General features: G+C 52.4%; 1 protein-coding gene across 1 annotated transcript in view; it reads left to right on the forward strand.

The window, feature by feature from the left end:
• The window catches only part of LOC144734441 (unconventional myosin-XVI-like), a 135,658-nt gene extending 126,467 nt beyond the window's left edge, over positions 1-9,191 (forward strand). The window contains exons 34-35 of the mRNA XM_078616630.1: positions 4,603-4,730; positions 5,266-9,191. Of these exons, the coding sequence (XP_078472756.1) occupies positions 4,603-4,730; positions 5,266-5,304 (167 nt within the window). The 3' untranslated portion in view covers positions 5,305-9,191. The remainder of the gene's footprint in view (positions 1-4,602; positions 4,731-5,265) is intronic.
• The last annotated feature ends 13,583 nt before the right edge of the window (positions 9,192-22,774 follow it).

Genomic DNA, 22,774 nt, shown 5'->3' on the forward strand with positions numbered 1-22,774 from the left:
TTAGCATTCTCAGGAACAACGTAATCAACCAGGTAGGGTGTTGACTGTTATGTTATCCGACTCTCTGTTGTATTACATTACATTTCTAAGTATACTAGATTTGTGTTTCTATTTCATTTATACCTGATGATGATTGCTTGTGTTGCAATCGAAACGTCGTATGCTAGTATTTAATTTATTAATTTATCTTTATACGTGACTTTACCGAAAGAACCAAAGAGTATCGCCTTGCCAGGCACACTGAGGTGAGGCTTGTGGAGCCCCAATGTGGTTTCAGGCCAGAGCGGTCCTGCACAGATGCAATATTTCTGTCCGTCTACTACAGCAGTGGTGTAGGGAATTCCAACAAGACCTACATCTCTGCTTTATTGACCTGGTCAAGGACTATGATACCATCAATAGGCCTGGGCTTTGGATTGTTGTTCATGCTCTCGGAGTCACTGACTCTTTGCTCACAATCTTTAAGGATTTTAAGTTTTTAGTAACTGCAGGAATCCATACTCTTTGGTTCTTTCGGTAAAGTCACGTAGGTATAAAATAAATCACGACGGTTCGATTGCAACACAGTTACATCGGGGAAACGAAACTACATGTCTCGGACCATGTCCACGAACACAAGGCAGATCTGAAACACGGCAGAACCAATACCTCTGCCATAGCTGACCATTGTTATAACGCTGTGGGCTCACATGATATTGTGTTTCCGGGACCAAGGTACTCTGCAAACCTTCGGGCTACTATCAAAGGTTTGTTCATGAAGCCATCCAGATATATTAACATAGACATAACTTCAACCGAGAAGATGGATACAAATTGAGCAATCATTGAAAAGATGTCATTAACCAGGTAAAACCCTAACTGCTTTATGGTTGTCTATCATATCTGCCGGGTACTAGTCTAATTTTTCCGAGTTAACTTCCCCCCCCCGCATCCCCAGCTCTCTCGGCCTCCCACTTCCAGCCCCGCCCAATTCCCCCCGTCCAGCTTCACGTCCCTCTCCTACCTAGCGTCCACGCAGCCCCCCCCTCTCTCTCCCCTTGCCCCTCCCCCTTTCTTACCTATATAACCTCTTACCATGGCATCTCTCTCCCACTTCAGCAAAAAAATGTTTTTTGCTGTGGTTTTCCCACATGATGATGATTCAGTTTAACACGTAGGCTGATGATGATTACTTGTGTTTCAATCGAAACGTCGTGATTTATTTTATTTTATACCTACGTGACTGCATCGAAAGAACCAAAGAATAATCATTAAGGACCTTTATAATGGTGGACAGGCCCGGATAAAGCTACGTGTCCAGGCTTCAGAGCCATTCCGATGTTCACCTTGGGGTGCGACAGGAATGTCCTCTGGCTCCTACATGATTTAACATAATCTTTGATCAAGTAGTTTGAAAAAGCTTTCCATGGCTATACCGGAGAAATTTCCATCTGGTACAGATACAACGGGAGGCGGATAGATTCCCGGGTGTGGTCGAGGGATGGCTCCCTATTGGTCAACCATGTTATGTCTGCCGATGATCTGGTGATTACTGCTCACTCAGAGGAGGAATTTGAGATGCTGCTGCTTAACCTGGAGTGTGCTACTAAGAGGTGGGAACTTACCATCAGCCCCTCCAAAACGAAGCACCAGCCTGGGTATGTTGTGTCATTAAACACTCCACCCCCTCAGCTCCCCATTAGTGATGGGGAATATTCGTAGGTTTTTTCGGTAAAGTCACGTAGGTAAAAAAAAAATTAAATTAATAAAAGTAAAATAAAATAAAAAATCACGACGTTTCGGAGGCAACACAAGCTTCCGTCTTCAGGTGGAACCGTCACAGCCCGACAGCTGTATCAAGTAAATGAAAGATTACAGGAGATACCACTCCGTATATATAATGGTGGTGTTGGTCAGAAATGCCATGGGCTCTGTGGTATAGCGTTTCCTACTTGAAACCGGATTCCCACCACCACCCATCTCAAAAGAATTATCTCATCAAAACGCTATACCACAGAGCCCATGGCATTTCTGACCAACACCACCTGGCCTGTGAATTAAGACATGTACATCGGGCCCTCAGGATGAACGGATACTCTGACCGCACCATCCGCCAAGCTGTTTCTTCCACCATACAGAAACAGCCACATGAAACTCCGACCAAAACTATCACGTTACCATACATAGCAGGCGTGACCAAAAATATCTCCAAAATTCTAAACAAACATAAGATCCAAGTCCGATTCAGTACAGTGCATAAAATCCGTGATCTGATTCCATCTGTGAAGAATGTCGTTCCTGACTTACAATATCCTGGAGTCTACAAATTGAGTTGCAGTTGTGGTGATTGCTACATTGGAGAAACGAAACGTCATGTTTCTGATCGTGTCCGCGAGCACAAGTCAGATTTGAAACACGGCAGAACTGATTCTTCGGCCGTTGCCGATCATTGCTACAACTCTGTGGGCTCATGAAATTGTCTTTTCCGAGACCAAGGTGCTCTGCAAACCTCCTAGCTACCATCAAAGGTTTGTACACGAAGCCATACAAATATACAAACACAGACATAATTTCAACCGTGATGATGGTTACAAACTGAGTAATCATTGGAAAGATGTGATTAACCATGCAAAAAAGATTTAACTACACTTATTTGGACCATCTTATTTGACAGAAAACTATTACAGGTTACTGATGGACAGCCAGTTTTGTTTTACCATGTTTAGCTTTCTACCAGGTTAAGCTTTCTTTTTTCACACTTTTGTTATGTAGGCCAGGCGTAGTCACAAACCGAACCTCTCCATAATAAAGGCTCAGTCTTTTGTTATGCAGTCTATTCATAGTCTCAAGCCGCACCTTTAATCATTGTAAAGATGTGATTAACCATGCAAAAAAGATTTAACTACACTTATTTGGACCATCTTATTTGACAGAAAACTATTGCAGGTTACTGATGGACAGCCAGTTTTGTTTTACCAGGTTTAGCTTTCTACCAGGTTTAGCTTTCTTTTTTCACACTTTTGTTATGTAGGCTAGGCGTAGTCACAAACCGAACCTCTCCATAATAAAGGCTCAGTTTTTTGTTATGCAGTCTATTCATAGTCTCAAACCGCACCTTACCATAATAATAAAAAGTGGGCCATTCCTGGCCCTTCCCCCCCCCCTCAACCATTATATATACGGAGTGGTATCTCCTGTAATCTCTCATTTACTTGATACAGCTGTCGGGCTGTGACGGTTCCACCTGAAGACGGAAGCTTGTGTTGCCGCCGAAACGTGATTTTTATTTTATTTTACTTTTATTGATTTAAAAAAAAATTTACCAACGTGACTTTACCGAAAAAACTTAAGAATATGAATCCTTGCAGTCACGAAAGCTTCAAATCTAGAAGTGATGGGGCAGTTGTGGAGACAGTGGAGAGTTTTCCAAACCTGGGCAGTGTGCTAATGACCAGCTCTGGTTTGACAGCAGAGGTCTCACTGGCTGCGTAACGCTGTGTCGAAGCCACCTGGTCTGTCGCTCCGCCCGAAGCTTCGGGTCTTCTCGGCCAAATTCATTCCCTTTCTGCTCTATGTTTGCAAAACATGGACCCCTCTAATGGAACATCTGCACTGGTTGGAAACATTTAGGCTGGCCTGGCTACGATCAATCTTGGAGTTAACCAGGCTGGATTGTGTGAGGAGCTCACAAATCCTTGAAAGATCTGGACACATTCCCATCAGTGAGCTCCTCCATGGCAAGGGTGCGTTGGCTGGGTCATGCAGCCGGCATGCCCGGCCACCGCATGCCCATGCAACTTCTGTTTTTCTGGATCTAGGGGGCTAAACGGGCACAACATGGGCTGCAAAAGAGATGGACTAATTCTAGATTTGAAGTTTTTGTGACTGCAAGGATCCATACTCTTTGGTTTTCTCGGTAAAGTCAAGTAGGTTAAAAAATAAAACAAATCAATTAAATCACGACGTTTCGGAGGCAACACAAAGAGACGGAAGCTTGTGTTGCCTCCAAAACGTCGTGGTTTAATTTATTTGCTTTCTTTTTTAACCTACGTGACTTTAAGAGTAAGAGATGGACTGATGTGGTACAAGAGGATGTGGAGCTGAGTTGACTTGCTGACGACTGGTACCAGTGGCGTCAAGATTGGCCTCTATTGTAGAAGCTTGTCAAGGATGCTACTGGGCAGTTGGAGGCAGTCGCCTCCAGCAACAACGGAGGGCAGAGGAGCGACACTCACAGCAACAAATGGAGCTCTGGGCGGCTAAAACAGAGCAAGTTGGCACAGTAGGCGGCACAGGTGGTGCATCGGCCAGTGATCTCAGTCAACTCATGGCACCTGGGTCTGTCCTGTGACCTCCTGCCAGCGGGCATTCGACACTTCACGTGGCCTTAAAGTGCACATAGCCTGGCACAAGTGCCGTGGTGACGTCACTGCCATTTAGTGGCTGATGGCGGTTGTTGGTGGTTGTGGTGTTAATGGTTTTGGTGAAGGTTGTGGTGGTTGTTATGGTGGTTCTGAAGGTTGCACTGGTTGTGGTGGTTGTGGTGATGGTGAATTTGTGGAAGTTTTTGTGGTGGTTGTTGTGGTGGTTGTGGTAGTGGTAAAGATTGTTGTACTTTCACAGACCCTCGAGGCGGCGTGCGCCGTCTCGGTAAGTCATCGTCACTCCCGGCGATGGAGCCGCCGGTGCGGCCGCCACCACTGCAGCCACGGCCAGGCCCAACGAAGAGCCGCTCACCCTCACCAGCACCGGTGAGAGCCACTCACCCTCACCAGCACCGGTGAGAGCCACTCACCCTCACCAATACCGATGAGAGCCACTCACTCTCACCAGCACTGGTGAGAGCCACTCACCCTCATGGGTCTGTACTTCATCCTCATGTGGCTCGGGAGCAACGGCGGACGCTCCAATTCCTCCCCACTGACTGCGGCGATCATGGTGACAACGATCGCCGGATGCTTACCGCCTGGCTGCTACGCACCCTTTCCCCCTCTCAGTAGCAGAATCGTCTTTATACCATTCAGTAATAGAATCGTCTTTATACTTCTCAGTAGTAGAATCGCCTTTATACCTCTCAGTTGTAGAATCGTCTTCATACCACTCAGTAGTAGAATCGTCTTCATACCACTCAGTAATAGAATCGTCTTTATACCTCTCAGTTTTCTTTATTCCTGTCATCTATCACAAACCGTCGATGGTGGCTGTTTGTTGTGGGACCTTTGCTCAATGGCCACAGTTACACCCCCCTCCCCTCCGGCACCTCACTCCCATTGCTGTCTCACCCAGGTGGGCCCAGGAGGCTGGAGACTGGGCAGCTCCTCGTGACCTCCGTGACCACCACCACCACCATCATCCATGACCCCCTTGAGTGGATGCTGTGGGTGGGCTGTGGACCCGCCCCCCACCTCCCGTCTCCCCCCCCCCCCGCCCCTGTTCTTCAGCTCCCGAAGGAGCCGTGAACGCTTCGAGAGGCAGAACTCACGAGTATCGGCTTTAGAGACTGCAGCTGCTGCTGTGTCCCCTGACTCTCACAACCACCACCAATGCAGCCGCCATTCGCCACTAAGTGACGACGACGTCACCGCGGCGCCTGTGCCAGGCCTGAGATCACCGATAGATGCACCAGCTGCACCAGCTGTACCGCCTACTTTCCGCAACAATCACCACCACAACCACCGCGACCAACAGCAAACACACTGCCTGGAGCCCACACTTGGCAATGCTACGGTGACGACTACCGTCGCCTGTACCGGGCGTCACCACTACTTGCTACTGCTGCAGCCGCTGCTGCCGTGACGGCCACCCCGCCTACTGCAAGCAGGAGCCGCCGTACGTTTCCTCCTGGCGGCGTTGGTGGGTTTGGGGGATTCTTCACCGGGTTCACTCTCAAAACTCTTGCAGCAGCGACAGCCGGTGATGAAGTTGCGAACAATGAACGGATGAGCGAGTGATCCTCACGCTCGACCACAACAACAACTGCACCGGCACTGAGTGAGCCCCGCATTTGTGCTTGTGGGGGTGAGGAGCAGGAGGAGGCGGTGACTCCTAACACTCGCGCCAGAGGGCAGAGCGTGCGGCACCCGTTCACTGCATTGGTGCTCGCATCTCGTTCACAGCCTTGCAGAGCCGGTGGTGGGAATTACACTTTGCTGTGGCCGAGGGCAACAACCTCCGTCGATCTTCCCCACAACGTGGCGCTCGTTTTATCGACTGCACAGAGCTGTGATGGGGCCCCAAGTCAACCCCACCCCCAACCTCCGTCTAGATCGTGAACTCACAGCCTGGCTCCAGCCTGGCTCCAGCCTGGCTCCAGCCTGGCTCCAGCCTGGCTCCAGCCTGGCTCCAGCCTGGCTCCAGCCTGGCTCCAGCCTGGCTCCAGCCTGGCTCCAGCCTGGCTCCAGCCTGGCTCCAGCCTGGCTCCAGCCTGGCTCCAGCCTGGCTCCAGCCTGGCTCCAGCCTGGCTCCAGCCTGGCTCCAGCCTGGCGCCAGCCTGGCGCCAGCCTGGCGCCAGCCTGGCTCCCACCGCTGAGCCTCGCGAACTGGGCGGGCGCCGGGACAGAACAGCACGGAGCGAACGCTGCGCAGTGGGGTAAAGTGTGGGTACACGCACCTCTTCTAAGACTTGCAGCTAGCATGGGAGAGAAGGCCTACGTACCAGAGCTGTTTACCAGGGACCAGGTTACCACCCGGTGGGGGCAGCTTACCATCTGGTGGGGCCGTGCATGCGGCACGTGGTGAATGAAGCTACCACGGTTACGAAGTGGGACAGACCTTAAACTAAACTAAGCTCTTTGGTTTTTTTGGTAAAGTCACGTAAGAGATTAGCATGGCAATCTCTTACATTTACGTACAAATTCCTTCTCTAACTCCGCCCACTTACCCTTGGGTTGCACCCACCAAAAGCTTGTATAAACTCTTGTTGCAGCAGCTCTTTCTCCTACGTCAGCAGTTCCCTTGCTTTGTTTGTCTCACCTGATGACGGTTGCTTGTGTTGCGATCTAAACGTCGTGACTTTACCAATATAACCAAAGAGTATGGATTCCTGCAGTCACAAAAGCTTCAAATTAAGATTAAACTAAGCTCTTTTAAATTTTACCAGGTAAAGTCCTACTGAGCTATGTAACTCTTTCAGAAGCCACCTGGATATCAGAAATATGATAGCTCGACGAAGTGGCTTATCATCACGTGGAAATTTATAGCGGCCAAAGACTCTAAACACACGTTGATTCTAAACGTAGAGGGAAAATCTGGAGGACCCGAAGAAAAATCCACGCGACAATGGGGAGAGACACGTGCAAACTCCAAATATACAGTAGGCGTCAGGGTCGGGATCGAACCCACAACCTTCTTCATACCAGGCGAGGTAGTTGGCATCTCCTAGCCACGGCACGCCAGGTGGATGCGTGATCCGCGGTGTTTGGGTTCGGCCGCGTGACCATCTCTGAGTGGATGTGAAAATAATCGTTATCATCATATTCGTTGTTATTGTTGTCTTCATCATCGTCGTCGTCATCATCGTCATCGTGGCGGGGGGTGGTTGGGAATGTAAGCAACAATAACAACACAAACACGCAGGCGATTCCTCCTCCTCCCCCCCCGTGCGTGGAATAACGCTTTCCCTTACCCCGATTGGGCCGCCACGGGCCTTCTGCGAGGGCGAGCGGTGAATCTCCCAATGCGTCCCCGAGAGTCCCCACGTGCCCTGCCTTGCCCAACACACTCCCACGTTCCCTGCCTTGCCCACACACACTCCCACATTCCCTGCCTTGCCAACACACTCCCATGTACCCTGCCTTGCCCACACACACTCCCACATACCACGCCTTGCCCACACACACTCTCCACGTGCCCTGCCTTGCCAACATACTCCCACGTGCCCTGCTTTGTCCACACACACTCCCACATACCACGCCTTGCCCACACACACTCCCACGTGCCCTGCCTTGCCCACACACACTCCCACGTGCCCTGCTTTGTCCACACACACTCCCACATACCATGCCTTGCCCACACACTCCCAAATGCCCTGCCTTGCCCACACACACTCCCACATGCCCTGCGTTGCCCACACACTCTTGGGGGGCACCATCGCTCGGGGAGAGCGGCGCCCGTCCCGTGGCAGTCTCGACAGTGTGATTTATTTCGCAGAGCTGGAAATCGGTAAAAGCTAAAGTGAGAGACCAGATTTAATTTTGAGTTTCTTGCGTGTTTGTGCCGTCATTGGTGACCAGACCATCAACTCGCTTACACTGTGAGTATGGACGTTAATTAGCGAGTATGAGTCTCTATGTGAGTCTATGGGTTTCCATGTGAGTCTATCAGTCTCTTTGTGAGTCTATCGGTCTCTTTGTGAGTCTATCGGTTTCTTTGTGAGTCTATCGGTCTCTTTGTGAGTCCTTGGCTCTCTGTTTGAGTCTATGGCTCTCTGTGTGAGTCTATGGCTCTCTTTGTGAGTATATGGGCGTGTGTGTGATTCTATGCGAGTCCCAGACCCCGGTTTAATTGTCGTGGGTTGGGGCTCGACCCTGGTGTGGAACCTAGGCTCTCGGCCATGCCGGCTCCGCGTTATTATTAAACTATAAACTATTTTTATTTTACCAGGTAAGGCCGACTGAGCTATGTAGCTCTTTTTCAGAAGCGACATGGCGATCAAAAATCATAGCCAAACGAAGTGGCTTATCATTGTGTGGAATTTTACAGCAGCCAAATACTCTAAACCACGTGACGTTGATTCTAAATATGGAGGGAAAAACTGGAGGACCCGTAGAAAAATTTATGCAACCACGGAGAGAGAGACGCACACAAACTCCAAATATACAGCAGGCATCAGGGTCGGGATCGAATGCACTACCTCTTGCATACCAGTCGAGGTAGTCGGCATCTCCTTGCCATTGTGGCATAGCTGCCCTGGGAGCCACGGCTCAGCCGCGCACACCGGCTATGCTGCCGGACCCCATGAACCTCCCGCTTCCTCGTGAACACTCATCGCGCGTGTACGACTCTTGGAACCCCCCTTATTGCTGGAATTCTCAAACCCGTCGAATGTGAGAGTGAACCCCCGGGGAGAGCATGTGGACGCGAGCGGCCAGGAGTCTCTGTACGGGTAGGCGGAGAGTCGGGCCGGCGCCTGTAATCCTCTGCTGCTGCTGTGTGGAACCTTACTGCAGGAGACCACACAGGTCTCGTGATAATAAAACTAGGCTCACCGATGACACATGTCCACGATTTTGGTCTGGAGTAACCTGCGTGTAAGGACTGGTGGAAATGTCTAGTGGGGTAGGGTTAGGGCTAGTGGTAGTGTCTGGTGGGGTAGAGTTAGGGCTAGTGGTAGTGTCTGGTGGGGTAGGGCTAGGGCTAGTGATAGTGTCTGATGGGGTCGGGTTAGGGTTAGTGGTAGTGTCTGGTGAGGTAGGGTTAGGGCTAGTGGTAGTGTCTGGTGAGGTAGGGTTAGGGCTAGTGGTAGTGTCTGGTGGGGTAGGGTTAGGGCTAGTGGTAGTGTCTGGCGAGGTAGGGTTAGGGCTAGTGGTAGTGTCTGGTGGGGTAGGGTTAGGGCTAGTGGTAGTGTCTGGTGAGGTAGGGTTAGTGGTAGTGTTTGGTGAGGTAGGGTTAGGGCTAGTGGTAGTGTCTGGTGAGGTAGGGTTAGGGCTGGTCGTAGTGTCTGGTGGGGTAGGGTTAGGGCTAGTGGTAGTGTCTGGTGAGGTAGGGTTAGTGGTAGTGTCTGGTGGGGTAGAGTTAGGGCTAGTGGTAGTGTCTGGTGGGGTAGGGTTAGGGCTGGTGGTAGTGTTTGGTGGGGTAGGGCTAGTCGTAGTGTCTGGTGGGGTAGGGTTAGTGGGAGTGTCAAGTGGGGTAGGGGTAGGGTTAGTGGTAGTGTCTGGTGGGGTAGAGTTAGGGCTAGTGGTAGTGTCTAGTGGGGTAGGGCTAGTGGGAGTGTCAAGTGCGGTAGGGTTAGGGCTAGTGGTAGTGTCTGGTGGAGTAGGGTTAGGGCTCCTGGTAGTGTCTGGTGGGGTAGGGCTAGTTGTAGTGTCTGGTGGGGGAGGGTTAGGGCTAGTGGTAGTATCTAATGGGGTAGGGTTAGGGCTAGTGGTAGTGTCTGGTGGGGTAGGGTTAGGGCTAGTGGTAGTGTCTGATGGGGTAGGGTTAGGGCTAGTGGTAGCGTCTGGTGGGGTAGGGCTAGTGGTAGTGTCTGGTGGGGTAGGGTTAGGGGTAGTGGTAGTATCTGGTGGGGTAGGGTTAGGGCTGGTGGTAGTGTCTGGTGGGGTAGGGCTAGTGGTAGTGTCTGGTGGGGTAGGGTTAGTGGTAGTGTTTGGTGGGGTAGGGTTAGGGCTAGTGGGAGTATCTGGTGGGGTAGGGTTAGGGCTGGTGGTAGTGTCTGGTGGGGTAGGGTTAGGACTATTGGTAGTGTCTGGTGAGGTAGAGTTAGGGCTAGTGGTAGTGTCTGGTGGAGTAGGGTGAGGGCTGGTGGTAGTGTCTAGTGGGTTAGGACTAGTGGTAGTGTCTAGTGGGATAGGGTTAGGGCTAGTGGTAGTGTCTGGTGGGATAGGGTTAGGGCTGGTGTTAGTGTCTGGTGGGGTAGGGCTAGTGGTAGTGTCTGGTGGGGTAGGGTTAGGGCTAGTGGTAGTGTCTGGTGGGGTAGGGTTAGTGCTAATGGTAGTGTCTGGTGGTGTAGGGCCAGTGGTAGTGTTTGGTGAGATAGGGTTAGTGCTAATGGTAGTGTCTGGTGGGGTAGGGTTAGGGCTAGTGGTAGTGTCTGGTGGGGTAGGGCTAGTGGTAGTGTTTGGTTCAAGTTCAAGTATATGTATTAGGTATAGCCCTGTGAGCCATTCGGCTCTTGAATCGGGTGCAACCGCAACAAACATAAAACAAGAACAAAAAACATCTTACAGTGAATATGTGACTAAGTGCAAACAGAAAATCCAAGAAAAGACAGCAAAATATTGCAGAAAAAACACCGTACACCAACGCTGTGTGCAAAAATCCCAGTGGAATGCAAGTCAAACAACAACAACAACCATAAGACAACTTAGAATAAGGCCATCAGTCTAAACTCTGTATTACAACAAACAAACATGGCTAAACCAATACACTTTTCGAAATCACCAAAATAAAGCCACGAAAGCAATGAAAAAGCAATCATAGGAACTGTGACGGAATTTTCACAATAAATGGCATAAACATGTACTACCAAAACCCTGCAGCCATAGCTGGCTGCATGAGCCACTCCACAACAGCAGGATCATCAATCGGAGTATTATAATTTGTCAATGCACCTTTAAGATGAGGTAGGGTTAGTGTTAATGGTAGTGTGTGGTGTGGTAGGGTTAGGGCTAGTGGTAGTGTCTGGTGAGGTAGGGTTAGTGCTAATGGTAGTGTCTGGTGGAGTAGGGCTAGTGGTAGTGTCTGGTGGGGTAGGGTTATGGCTAGTGGTAGTGTCTAGTGGGGTAGGGTTAGGGCTGGTGGTAGTGTCTGGTGGGGTAGGGTTATGGCTAGTGGTAGTGTCCGGTGAGGTAGGGGTAGGGCTAGTGGTAGTGTCTGGTGGGGTAGGGTTAGGGCTAGTGGTAGTGTCTGGTGGGGTAGGGTTAGGGCTAGTGGTAGTGTCTGGTGGGGTAGAGTTAGGGCTGGTGGTAGTGTCTGGTGAGGTAGGGTTAGGGCTGGTGGTAGTGTCTGGTGACGTAGGGTTAGGACTTTTGGTAGTGTCTGGTGGTGTAGGGTTAGGGCTAGTGGTAGTGGTAGTGTCTAATGGGGTAGGGTTCGGGCTAGTGGTAGTGTCTGGTGGGGTAGGGCTAGTGGTAGTGTCTGGTGGGGTAGGGTTAGGGCTAGTGGTAGTGTCTGATGGGGTAGGGTTAGGGCTAGTGGTAGTGTCTACTGGGGTAGGGTTAGGGCTAGTGGTAGTGTCTGGTGGGGTAGAGTTGGAGCTATTGGTACTGTCTGGTGGGATAGGGTTAGGGCTAGTGGTAGTGTCTGGTGGGGTAGGGTTAGGGCTAGTGGTAGTGTCTGGTGAAGTAGGGTTAGTGCTAATGGTAGTGTCTGGTGGGATAGGGCTAATGGTAGTGTCTGGCGGGGTAGGGCTAGGGCTAGTGGTAGTGTATGATGGGGTCGGGTTAGGGCTCGTAGTAGTGTCTTCTGGGGTAGGGTTATGGCTAGTGGTAGTGTCTGGTGGGGTAAAGGTGGAGTTATTGGTAGTGTCTGGTGGGGTAGAGTTAGGGCTAGTGGTAGTGTCTGGTGGGGTAGGGTTAGGGCTGGTGGTAGTGTCTGGTGGGGTAGGCTTATGGCTAGTGGTAGTGTCCGGTGAGGTAGGGGTAGGGCTAGTGGTAGTGCCTGGTGGGGTAGGGTTAGGGCTAGTGGTAGTGTCTGGTGGGGTAGGGTTAGGGCTAGTGGTAGTGTCTGGTGGGGTAGGGTTAGGGCTGGTGGTAGTGTCTGGTGAGGTAGGGTTAGGGCTAGTGGTAGTGTCTGTTGGGGTAAAGTTAGGGCTGGTGGTAGTGTCTGGTTCGGTAGGGTTAGGGCTGGTGGTAGTGTCTGGTGACGTAGGGTTAGGACTATTGGTAGTGTCTGGTGGTGTCGGGTTAGGGCTAGTGGTAGTGGTAGTGTCTAATGGGGTAGGGTTAGGGCTGGTGGTAGTGTCTGGTGAGGTAGGGTTAGGGCTCGTGGTAGTGTCTGTTGGGGTAGAGTTAGGGCTGGTGGTAGTGTCTGGTGAGGTAGGGTTAGGGCTGGTGGTAGTGTCTGGTGACGTAGAGTTCGGACTATTGGTAGTGTCTGGTGGTGTAGGGTTAGGGCTAGTGGTAGTGGTAGTGTCTAATGGGGTAGGGTTAGGGCTAGTGGTAGTGTCTGGTGGGGTAGGGTTAGGGCTAGTGGTAGTGTCTGATGGGCTAGGGTTAGGGCTAGTGGTAGTGTCTACTGGGGTAGGGTTAGGGCTAGTGGTAGTGTCTGGTGGGGTAGAGTTGGAGCTATTGGTAGTGTCTGGTGGGATAGGGTTAGGGCTAGTGGTAGTGTCTGGTGGGGTAGGGTTAGGGCTAGTGGTAGTGTCTGGTGGGGTAGGGCTAGTGGTAGTGTCTGGTGGGGTAGGGTTAGGGCTAGTGGTAGTGTCTGATGGGGTAGGGTTAGGGCTAGTGGTAGTGTCTACTGGGGTAGGGTTAGGGCTAGTGGTAGTGTCTGGTGGGGTAGAGTTGGAGCTATTGGTACTGTCTGGTGGGATAGGGTTAGGGCTAGTGGTAGTGTCTGGTGAGGTAGGGTTAGGGCTAGTGGTAGTGTCTGGTGAGGTAGGGTTAGTGCTAATGGTAGTGTCTGGTGGGATAGGGCTAATGGTAGTGTCTGGCGGGGTAGGGTTAGGGCTAGTGGTAGTGTCTGATGGGGTCGGGTTAGGGCTCGTAGTAGTGTCTTCTGGGGTAGGGTTATGGCTAGTGGTAGTGTCTGGTGGGGTAAAGGTGGAGTTATTGGTAGTGTCTGGTGAGGTAGGGGTAGGGCTAGTGGTAGTGCGTGGTGGGGTAGGGTTAGGGCTAGTGGTAGTGTCTGGTGGGGTAGGGTTAGGGCTAGTGGTAGTGTCTGGTGGGGTAGGGTTAGGGCTGGTGGTAGTGTCTGGTGAGGTAGGGTTAGGGCTAGTGGTAGTGTCTGTTGGGGTAAAGTTAGGGCTGGTGGTAGTGTCTGGTTCGGTAGGGTTAGGGCTGGTGGTAGTGTCTGGTGACGTAGGGTTAGGACTATTGGTAGTGTCTGGTGGTGTCGGGTTAGGGCTAGTGGTAGTGGTAGTGTCTAATGGGGTAGGGTTAGGACTGGTGGTAGTGTCTGGTGAGGTAGGGTTAGGGCTCGTGGTAGTGTCTGTTGGGGTAGAGTTAGGGCTGGTGGTAGTGTCTGGTGAGGTAGGGTTAGGGCTGGTGGTAGTGTCTGGTGACGTAGAGTTCGGACTATTGGTAGTGTCTGGTGGTGTAGGGTTAGGGCTAGTGGTAGTGGTAGTGTCTAATGGGGTAGGGTTAGGGCTAGTGGTAGTGTCTGGTGGGGTAGGGTTAGGGCTACTGGTAGTGTCTGATGGGGTAGGGTTAGGGCTAGTGGTAGTGTCTACTGGGGTAGGGTTAGGACTAGTATTAGTTTCTGGTGGGGTAGAGTTGGAGCTATTGGTAGTGTCTGGTGGGGTAGGGTTAGGGCTAGTGGTAGTGTCTGGTGGGGTAGGGTTAGGGCTAGTGGTAGTGTCTGGTGAGGTAGGGTTAGTGCTAATGGTAGTGTCTGGTGGGATAGGGCTAATGGTAGTGTCTGGCGGGGTAGGGTTATGGCTAGTGGTAGTGTCTGTTGGGGTAGAGTTAGGGCTGGTGGTAGTGTCTGGTTCGGTAGGGTTAGGGCTGGTGGTAGTGTCTGGTGACGTAGGGTTAGGACTATTGGTAGTGTCTGGTGGTGTAGGGTTAGGGCTAGTGGTAATGGTAGTGTCTAATGGGGTAGGGTTATGGCTAGTGGTAGTGTCTGGTGGGGTAGGGCTAGTGGTAGTGTCTGGTGGGGTAGGGTTAGGGCTAGTGGTAGTGTCTGATGGGGTAGGGTTAGGGCTAGTGGTAGTGTCTATTGGGGTAGGGTTAGGGCTAGTGGTAGTGTCTGGTGGGGTAGAGTTGGAGCTATTGGTAGTGTCTGGTGGGATAGGGTTAGGGCTAGTGGTAGTGTCTGGTGGGGTAGGGTTAGGGCTAGTGGTAGTGTCTGGTGAGGTAGGGTTAGTGCTAATGGTAGTGTCTGGTGGGATAGGGCTAATGGTAGTGTCTGGCGGGGTAGGGTTAGGGTTAGTGGTAGTGTCTGATGGGGTAGGGTTAGGGCTCGTAGTAGTGTCTACTGGGGTAGGGTTATGGCTAGTGGTAGTGTCTGGTGGGGTAAAGGTGGAGCTATTGGTAGTGTATGGTGGGGTAGAATTAGGGCTAGTGGTAGTGTCTGGTGGGGTACGGTTAGGGCTAGTGGGAGTGTCTGGTGGAGTAGGGTTAGGGCTAGTGGGAGTGTCTGGTGGGGTAGGGTTAGGGCTAGTGGGATTGTCTGGTGGCGTAGGGCTAGTGGTAGTATCTGGTGGGGTAGAGTTAGGGCTAGTGGTAGTGTCTGGTGGGGTAGGGTTAGGGCTGGTGGTAGTGTTTGGTGACGTAGGGTTAGCACTATTGGTAGTGTCTGGTGGGGTAGAGTTAGGGCTAGTGGTAGTGTCTGGTGGGGTAGGGTTAGGGCTAGTGGTAGTGTCTAATGGGGTAGGGTTAGGGCTAGGGGTAGTGTCGGGTGGGGTAGGGCTATTGGTAGTGTCTGGTGGGGTAGGGTTAGGGCTAGTGGTAGTGTCTGATGGGGTAGGGTTAGGGCTAGTGGTAGTGTCTACTGGGGTTGAGTTGGAGCTATTGGTAGTGTCTGGTGGGATAGGGTTAGGGTTAGTGGGAGTGTCTGCTGGTGTAGGGCTAGTGGTAGTGTCTGGTGGGGTAGGGTAGAGCTAGTGGGAGTGTCTGTTGGGGTAGGATTAGGGCTAGTGGGAGTGTCTGGTGGGGAAGGGTTAGGGCTAGTGGTAGTATCTGGTGGGGTAGGGTTTTGGGCTGGTGGTAGTGTCTTTGGTGACGTAGGGTTATGACTATTGGTAGTGTCTGGTGGGGTAGGATTAGGGCCATTGGTAGTGTCTGGTGGGTTAGAGTTAGGGCTAGTGGTAGTGTCTGGTGGGGTAGAGTTAGGGCTAGTGGTAGTGTCTGGTGGGGTAGGGTTAGGGCTAGTGGTAGTGTCTGGTGGGGTAGGGTTAGGGCTAGTGGTAGTGTCTGGTGGGGTAGGGTTAGGTCTAGTGGCAGTGTCTGATGGGGTAGGGTTAGGGCTAGTGGGAGTGTCTGGTGGGTTATGGCTATTGGTAGTGTCTGGTGAGGTAGAGTTTGGGCTGGTGGTAGTGTCTAGTTGGATAGGGTTAGGGCTGGTGGTAGTGTCTGGTGAGGATGAGTTTGGGCTATTGGTAGTGTCTGATGGGGTAGGGTTAGGGCTAGTTGTAGTTTCTGATGGGGTAGGGTTAGGGCTGGTGGTAGTGTCTGGTGAGGTAGGGTTAGGGCTGGTGGTAGTGTCTGGTGACGTAGGGTTAGGACTATTGGTAGTGTCTGGTGGTGTAGGGTTAGGGCTAGTGGTAGTGGTAGTGTCTAATGGGGTAGGGTTAGGGCTAGTGGTAGTGTCTGGTGGGGTAGGGCTAGTGGTAGTGTCTGGTGGGGTAGGGTTAGGGCTAGTGGTAGTGTCTGAAGGGGTAGGGTTAGGGCTAGTGGTAGTGTCTATTGGGGTAGGGTTAGGGCTAGTGGTAGTGTCTGGTGGGGTAGAGTTGGAGCTATTGGTAGTGTCTGGTGGGATAGGGTTAGGGCTAGTGGTAGTGTCTGGTCGGGTAGGGTTAGGGCTAGTGGTAGTGTCTGGTGAGGTAGGGTTAGTGCTAATGGTAGTGTCTGGTGGGATAGGGCTAATGGTAGTGTCTGGCGGGGTAGGGTTAGGGCTAGTGGTAGTGTCTGATGGGGTAGGGTTAGGGCTCGTAGTAGTGTCTACTGGGGTAGGGTTATGGCTAGTGGTAGTGTCTGGTGGGGTAAAGGTGGAGCTATTGGTAGTGTCTGGTGGGGTAGAATTAGGGCTAGTGGTAGTGTCTGGTGGGGTACGGTTAGGGCTAGTGGGAGTGTCTGGTGGGGTAGGGTTAGGGCTAGTGGGAGTGTCTGGTGGGGTAGGGTTAGGGCTAGTGGGATTGTCTGGTGGCGTAGGGATAGTGGTAGTATCTGGTGGGGTAGAGTTAGGGCTAGTGGTAGTGTGTGGTGGGGTAGGGTTAGGGCTGGTGGTAGTGTTTGGTGACGTAGGGTTAGCACTATTGGTAGTGTCTGGTGGGGTAGAGTTAGGGCTAGTGGTAGTGTCTGGTGGGGTAGGGTTAGGGCTAGTGGTAGTGTCTAATGGGGTAGGGTTAGGGCTAGGGGTAGTGTCGGGTGGGGTAAGGCTATTCGTAGTGTCTGGAGGGGTAGGGTTAAGGCTAGTGGTAGTGTCTGATGGGGTAGGGTTAGGGCTAGTGGTAGTGTCTACTGGGGTAGAGTTGGAGCTATTGGTAGTGTCTGGTGGGATAGGGTTAGGGCTAGTGGGAGTGTCTGGTGGGGTAGGGCTAGTGGTAGTGTCTGGTGGGGTAGGGTAGAGCTAGTTGGAGTGTCTGTTGGGGTAGGATTAGGGCTAGTGGGAGTGTCTGGTGGGGAAGGGTTAGGGCTAGTGGTAGTATCTGGTGGGGTAGGGTTTCGGGCTGGTGGTAGTGTCTTTGGTGACGTATGGTTATGACTATTGGTAGTGTCTGGTGGGGTAGGATTAGGGCCATTGGTAGTGTCTGGTGGGGTAGAGTTAGGGCTAGTGGTAGTGTCTGGTGGGGTAGAGTTAGGGCTAGTGGTAGTGTCTGGTGGGGTAGGGTTAGGGCTAGTGGTAGTGTCTGGTGGGGTAGGGTTAGGGCTAGTGGGAGTGTCTGGTGGGTTATGGCTATTGGTAGTGTCTGGTGAGGTAGAGTTTGGGCTGGTGGTAGTGTCTAGTTGGATAGGGTTAGGGCTGGTGGTAGTGTCTGGTGAGGATGAGTTTGGGCTATTGGTAGTGTCTGATGGGGTAGGGTTAGGGCTAGTTGTAGTTTCTGATGGGGTAGGGTTAGGGCTGGTGGTAGTGTCTGGTGAGGTAGGGTTAGGGCTGGTGGTAGTGTCTGGTGACGTAGGGTTAGGACTATTGGTAGTGTTTGGTGGTGTAGGGTTAGGGCTAGTGGTAGTGTCTGGTGGGGTAGGGCTAGTGGTAGTGTCTGGTGGGGTAGGGTTAGGGCTAGTGGTAGTGTCTGATGGGGTAGGGTTAGGGCTAGTGGTAGTGTCTATTGGGGTAGGGTTAGGGCTAGTGGTAGTGTCTTGTGGGGTAGAGTTGGAGCTATTGGTAGTGTCTGGTGGGATAGGGTTAGGGCTAGTGGTAGTGTCTGGTGGGGTAGGGTTAGGGCTAGTGGTAGTGTCTGGTGAGGTAGGGTTAGTGCTAATGGTAGTGTCTGGTGGGATAGGGCTAATGGTAGTGTCTGGCGGGGTAGGGTTAGGGTTAGTGGTAGTGTCTGATGGGGTAGGGTTAGGGCTCGTAGTAGTGTCTACTGGGGTAGGGTTATGGCTAGTGGTAGTGTCTGGTGGGGTAAAGGTGGAGCTATTGGTAGTGTATGGTGGGGTAGAATTAGGGCTAGTGGTAGTGTCTGGTGGGGTACGGTTAGGGCTAGTGGGAGTGTCTGGTGGGGTAGGGTTAGGGCTAGTGGGAGTGTCTGGTGGGGTAGGGTTAGGGCTAGTGGGATTGTCTGGTGGCGTAGGGCTAGTGGTAGTATCTGGTGGGGTAGAGTTAGGGCTAGTGGTAGTGTCTGGTGGGGTAGGGTTAGGGCTAGTGGTAGTGTTTGGTGACGTAGGGTTAGCACTATTGGTAGTGTCTGGTGGGGTAGAGTTAGGGCTAGTGGTAGTGTCTGGTGGGGTAGGGTTAGGGCTAGTGGTAGTGTCTAATGGGGTAGGGTTAGGGCTAGGGGTAGTGTCGGGTGGGGTAGGGCTATTGGTAGTGTCTGGTGGGGTAGGGTTAGGGCTAGTGGTAGTGTGTGATGGGGTAGGGTTAGGGCTAGTGGTAGTGTCTACTGGGGTTGAGTTGGAGCTATTGGTAGTGTCTGGTGGGATAGGGTTAGGGCTAGTGGGAGTGTCTGCTGGGGTAGGGCTAGTGGTAGTGTCTGGTGGGGTAGGGTAGAGCTAGTGGGAGTGTCTGTTGGGGTAGGATTAGGGCTAGTGGGAGTGTCTGGTGGGGAAGGGTTAGGGCTAGTGGTAGTATCTGGTGGGGTAGGGTTTTGGGCTGGTGGTAGTGTCTTTGGTGACGTAGGGTTATGACTATTGGTAGTGTCTGGTGGGGTAGGATTAGGGCCATTGGTAGTGTCTGGTGGGGTAGAGTTAGGGCTAGTGGTAGTGTCTGGTGGGGTAGAGTTAGGGCTAGTGGTAGTGTCTGCTGGGGTAGGGTTAGGGCTAATGGTAGTGTCTGGTGGGGTAGGGTTAGGGCTAGTGGTAGTGTCTGGTGGGGTAGGGTTAGGTCTAGTGGCAGTGTCTGATGGGGTAGGGTTAGGGCTAGTGGGAGTGTCTGGTGGGTTATGGCTATTGGTAGTGTCTGGTGAGGTAGAGTTTGGGCTGGTGGTAGTGTCTAGTTGGATAGGGTTAGGGCAGGTGGTAGTGTCTGGTGAGGATGAGTTTGGGCTATTGGTAGTGTCTGATGGGGTAGGGTTAGGGCTAGTTGTAGTTTCTGATGGGGTAGGGTTAGGGCTGGTGGTAGTGTCTGGTGAGGTAGGGTTAGGGCTGGTGGTAGTGTCTGGTGACGTAGGGTTAGGACTATTGGTAGTGTCTGGTGGTGTAGGGTTAGGGCTAGTGGTAGTGGTAGTGTCTAATGGGGTAGGGTTAGGGCTAGTGGTAGTGTCTGGTGGGGTAGGGCTAGTGGTAGTGTCTGGTGGGGTAGGGTTAGGGCTAGTGGTAGTGTCTGAAGGGGTAGGGTTAGGGCTAGTGGTAGTGTCTATTGGGGTAGGGTTAGGGCTAGTGGTAGTGTCTGGTGGGGTAGAGTTGGAGCTATTGGTAGTGTCTGGTGGGATAGGGTTAGGGCTAGTGGTAGTGTCTGGTGGGGTAGGGTTAGGGCTAGTGGTAGTGTCTGGTGAGGTAGGGTTAGTGCTAATGGTAGTGTCTGGTGGGATAGGGCTAATGGTAGTGTCTGGCGGGGTAGGGTTAGGGCTAGTGGTAGTGTCTGATGGGGTAGGGTTAGGGCTCGTAGTAGTGTCTACTGGGGTAGGGTTATGGCTAGTGGTAGTGTCTGGTGGGGTAAAGGTGGAGCTATTGGTAGTGTCTGGTGGGGTAGAATTAGGGCTAGTGGTAGTGTCTGGTGGGGTACGGTTAGGGCTAGTGGGAGTGTCTGGTGGGGTAGGGTTAGGGCTAGTGGGAGTGTCTGGTGGGGTAGGGTTAGGGCTAGTGGGATTGTCTGGTGGCGTAGGGATAGTGGTAGTATCTGGTGGGGTAGAGTTAGGGCTAGTGGTAGTGTCTGGTGGGGTAGGGTTAGGGCTGGTGGTAGTGTTTGGTGACGTAGGGTTAGCACTATTGGTAGTGTCTGGTGGGGTAGAGTTAGGGCTAGTGGTAGTGTCTGGTGGGGTAGGGTTAGGGCTAGTGGTAGTGTCTAATGGGGTAGGGTTAGGGCTAGGGGTAGTGTCGGGTGGGGTAGGGCTATTCGTAGTGTCTGGAGGGGTAGGGTTAGGGCTAGTGGTAGTGTCTGATGGGGTAGGGTTAGGGCTAGTGGTAGTGTCTACTGGGGTTGAGTTGGAGCTATTGGTAGTGTCTGGTGGGATAGGGTTAGGGCTAGTGGGAGTGTCTGGTGGGGTAGGGCTAGTGGTAGTGTCTGGTGGGGTAGGGTAGAGCTAGTTGGAGTGTCTGTTGGGGTAGGATTAGGGCTAGTGGGAGTGTCTGGTGGTAAAGGGTTAGTGCTAGTGGTAGTATCTGGTGGGGTAGGGTTTCGGGCTGGTGGTAGTGTCTTTGGTGACGTAGGGTTATGACTATTGGTAGTGTCTGGTGGGGTAGGATTAGGGCCATTGGTAGTGTCTGGTGGGGTAGAGTTAGGGCTAGTGGTAGTGTCTGGTGGGGTAGAGTTAGGGCTAGTGGTAGTGTCTGGTGGGGTAGGGTTAGGGCTAGTGGTAGTGTCTGGTGGGGTAGGGTTAGGGCTAGTGGTAGTTTCTGGTGGAGTAGGGTTAGGTCTAGTGGCAGTGTCTGATGGGGTAGGGTTAGGGCTAGTGGGAGTGTCTGGTGGGTTATGGCTATTGGTAGTGTCTGGTGAGGTAGAGTTTGGGCTGGTGGTAGTGTCTAGTTGGATAGGGTTAGGGCTGGTGGTAGTGTCTGGTGAGGATGAGTTTGGGCTATTGGTAGTGTCTGATGGGGTAGGGTTAGGGCTAGTTGTAGTTTCTGATGGGGTAGGGTTAGGGCTGGTGGTAGTGTCTGGTGAGGTAGGGTTAGGGCTGGTGGTAGTGTCTGGTGACGTAGGGTTAGGACTATTGGTAGTGTCTGGTGGTGTAGGGTTAGGGCTAGTGGTAGTGGTAGTGTCTAATGTGGTAGGGTTAGGGCTAGTGGTAGTGTCTGGTGGGGTAGGGCTAGTGGTAGTGTCTGGTGGGGTAGGGTTAGGGCTAGTGGTAATGTCTGATGGGGTAGGGTTAGGGCTAGTGGTAGTGTCTACTGGGGTAGGGTTAGGGCTAGTGGTAGTGTCTGGTGGGGTAGAGTTGGAGCTATTGGTAGTGTCTGGTGGGATAGGGTTAGGGCTAGTGGTAGTGTCTGGTGGGGTAGGGTTAGGGCTAGTGGTAGTGTCTGGTGAGGTAGGGTTAGTGCTAATGGTAGTGTCTGGTGGGATAGGGCTAATGGTAGTGTCTGGCGGGGTAGGGTTAGGGCTAGTGGTAGTGTTTGATGGGGTCGGGTTAGGGCTCGTAGGAGTGTCTACTGGGGTAGGGTTATGGCTAGTGGTAGTGTCTGGTGGGGTAAAGGTGGAGCTATTGGTAGTGTCTGGTGGGGTAGAGTTAGGGCTAGTGGTAGTGTCTGGTGGGGTAGGGTTAGGGCTGGTGGTAGTGTCTGGTGGGGTAGGGTTATGGCTAGTGGTAGTGTCCGGTGAGGTAGGGGTAGGGCTAGTGGTAGTGTCTGGTGGGGTAGGGTGAGGGCTAGTGGTAGTGTCTGGTGGGGTAGGGTTAGGGTTAGTGGTAGTGTCTGGTGGGGTAGGGTTAGGGCTGGTGGTAGTGTCTGGTGAGGTAGGGTTAGGGCTAGTGGTAGTGTCTGTTGGGGTAGAGTTAGGGCTAGTGGTAGTGTCTGGTGGGGTAGGGTTAGGGCTAGTGGTAATGTCTGATGGGGTAGGGTTAGGGCTAGTGGTAGTGTATACTGGGGTAGGGTTAGGGCTAGTGGTAGTGTCTGGTGGGGTAGAGTTGGAGCTATTGGTAGTGTCTGGTGGGATAGGGTTAGGGCTAGTGGTAGTGTCTGGTGGGGTAGGGTTAGGGCTAGTGGTAGTGTCTGGTGAGGTAGGGTTAGTGCTAATGGTAGTGTCTGGTGGGATAGGGCTAATGGTAGTGTCTGGCGGGGTAGGGTTAGGGCTAGTGGTAGTGTTTGATGGGGTCGGGTTAGGGCTCGTAGGAGTGTCTACTGGGGTAGGGTTATGGCTAGTGGTAGTGTCTGGTGGGGTAAAGGTGGAGCTATTGGTAGTGTCTGGTGGGGTAGAGTTAGGGCTAGTGGTAGTGTCTGGTGGGGTAGGGTTAGGGCTGGTGGTAGTGTCTGGTGGGGTAGGGTTATGGCTAGTGGTAGTGTCCGGTGAGGTAGGGGTAGGGCTAGTGGTTGTGTCTGGTGGGGTAGGGTTAGGGCTAGTGGTAGTGTCTGGTGGGGTAGGGTTAGGGTTAGTGGTAGTGTCTGGTGGGGTAGGGTTAGGGCTGGTGGTAGTGTCTGGTGAGGTAGGGTTAGGGCTAGTGGTAGTGTCTGTTGGGGTAGAGTTAGGGCTGGTGGTAGTGTCTGGTTCGGTAGGGTTAGGGCTGGTGGTAGTGTCTGGTGACGTAGGGTTAGGACTATTGGTAGTGTCTGGTGGTGTAGGGTTAGGGCTAGTGGTAATGGTAGTGTCTAATGGGGTAGGGTTATGGCTAGTGGTAGTGTCTGGTGGGGTAGGGCTAGTGGTAGTGTCTGGTGGGGTAGGGTTAGGGCTAGTGGTAGTGTCTGATGGGGTAGTGTTAGGGCTAGTGGTAGTGTCTACTGGGGTAGGGTTAGGGCTAGTGGTAGTGTCTGGTGGGGTAGAGTTGGAGCTATTGGTAGTGTCTGGTGGGATA

This window comes from Lampetra planeri, chromosome 51, assembly GCF_965212315.1.
Source record: "Lampetra planeri chromosome 51, kcLamPlan1.2.h2, whole genome shotgun sequence".
In the NCBI taxonomy this organism is placed as follows: domain Eukaryota; kingdom Metazoa; phylum Chordata; class Hyperoartia; order Petromyzontiformes; family Petromyzontidae; genus Lampetra; species Lampetra planeri.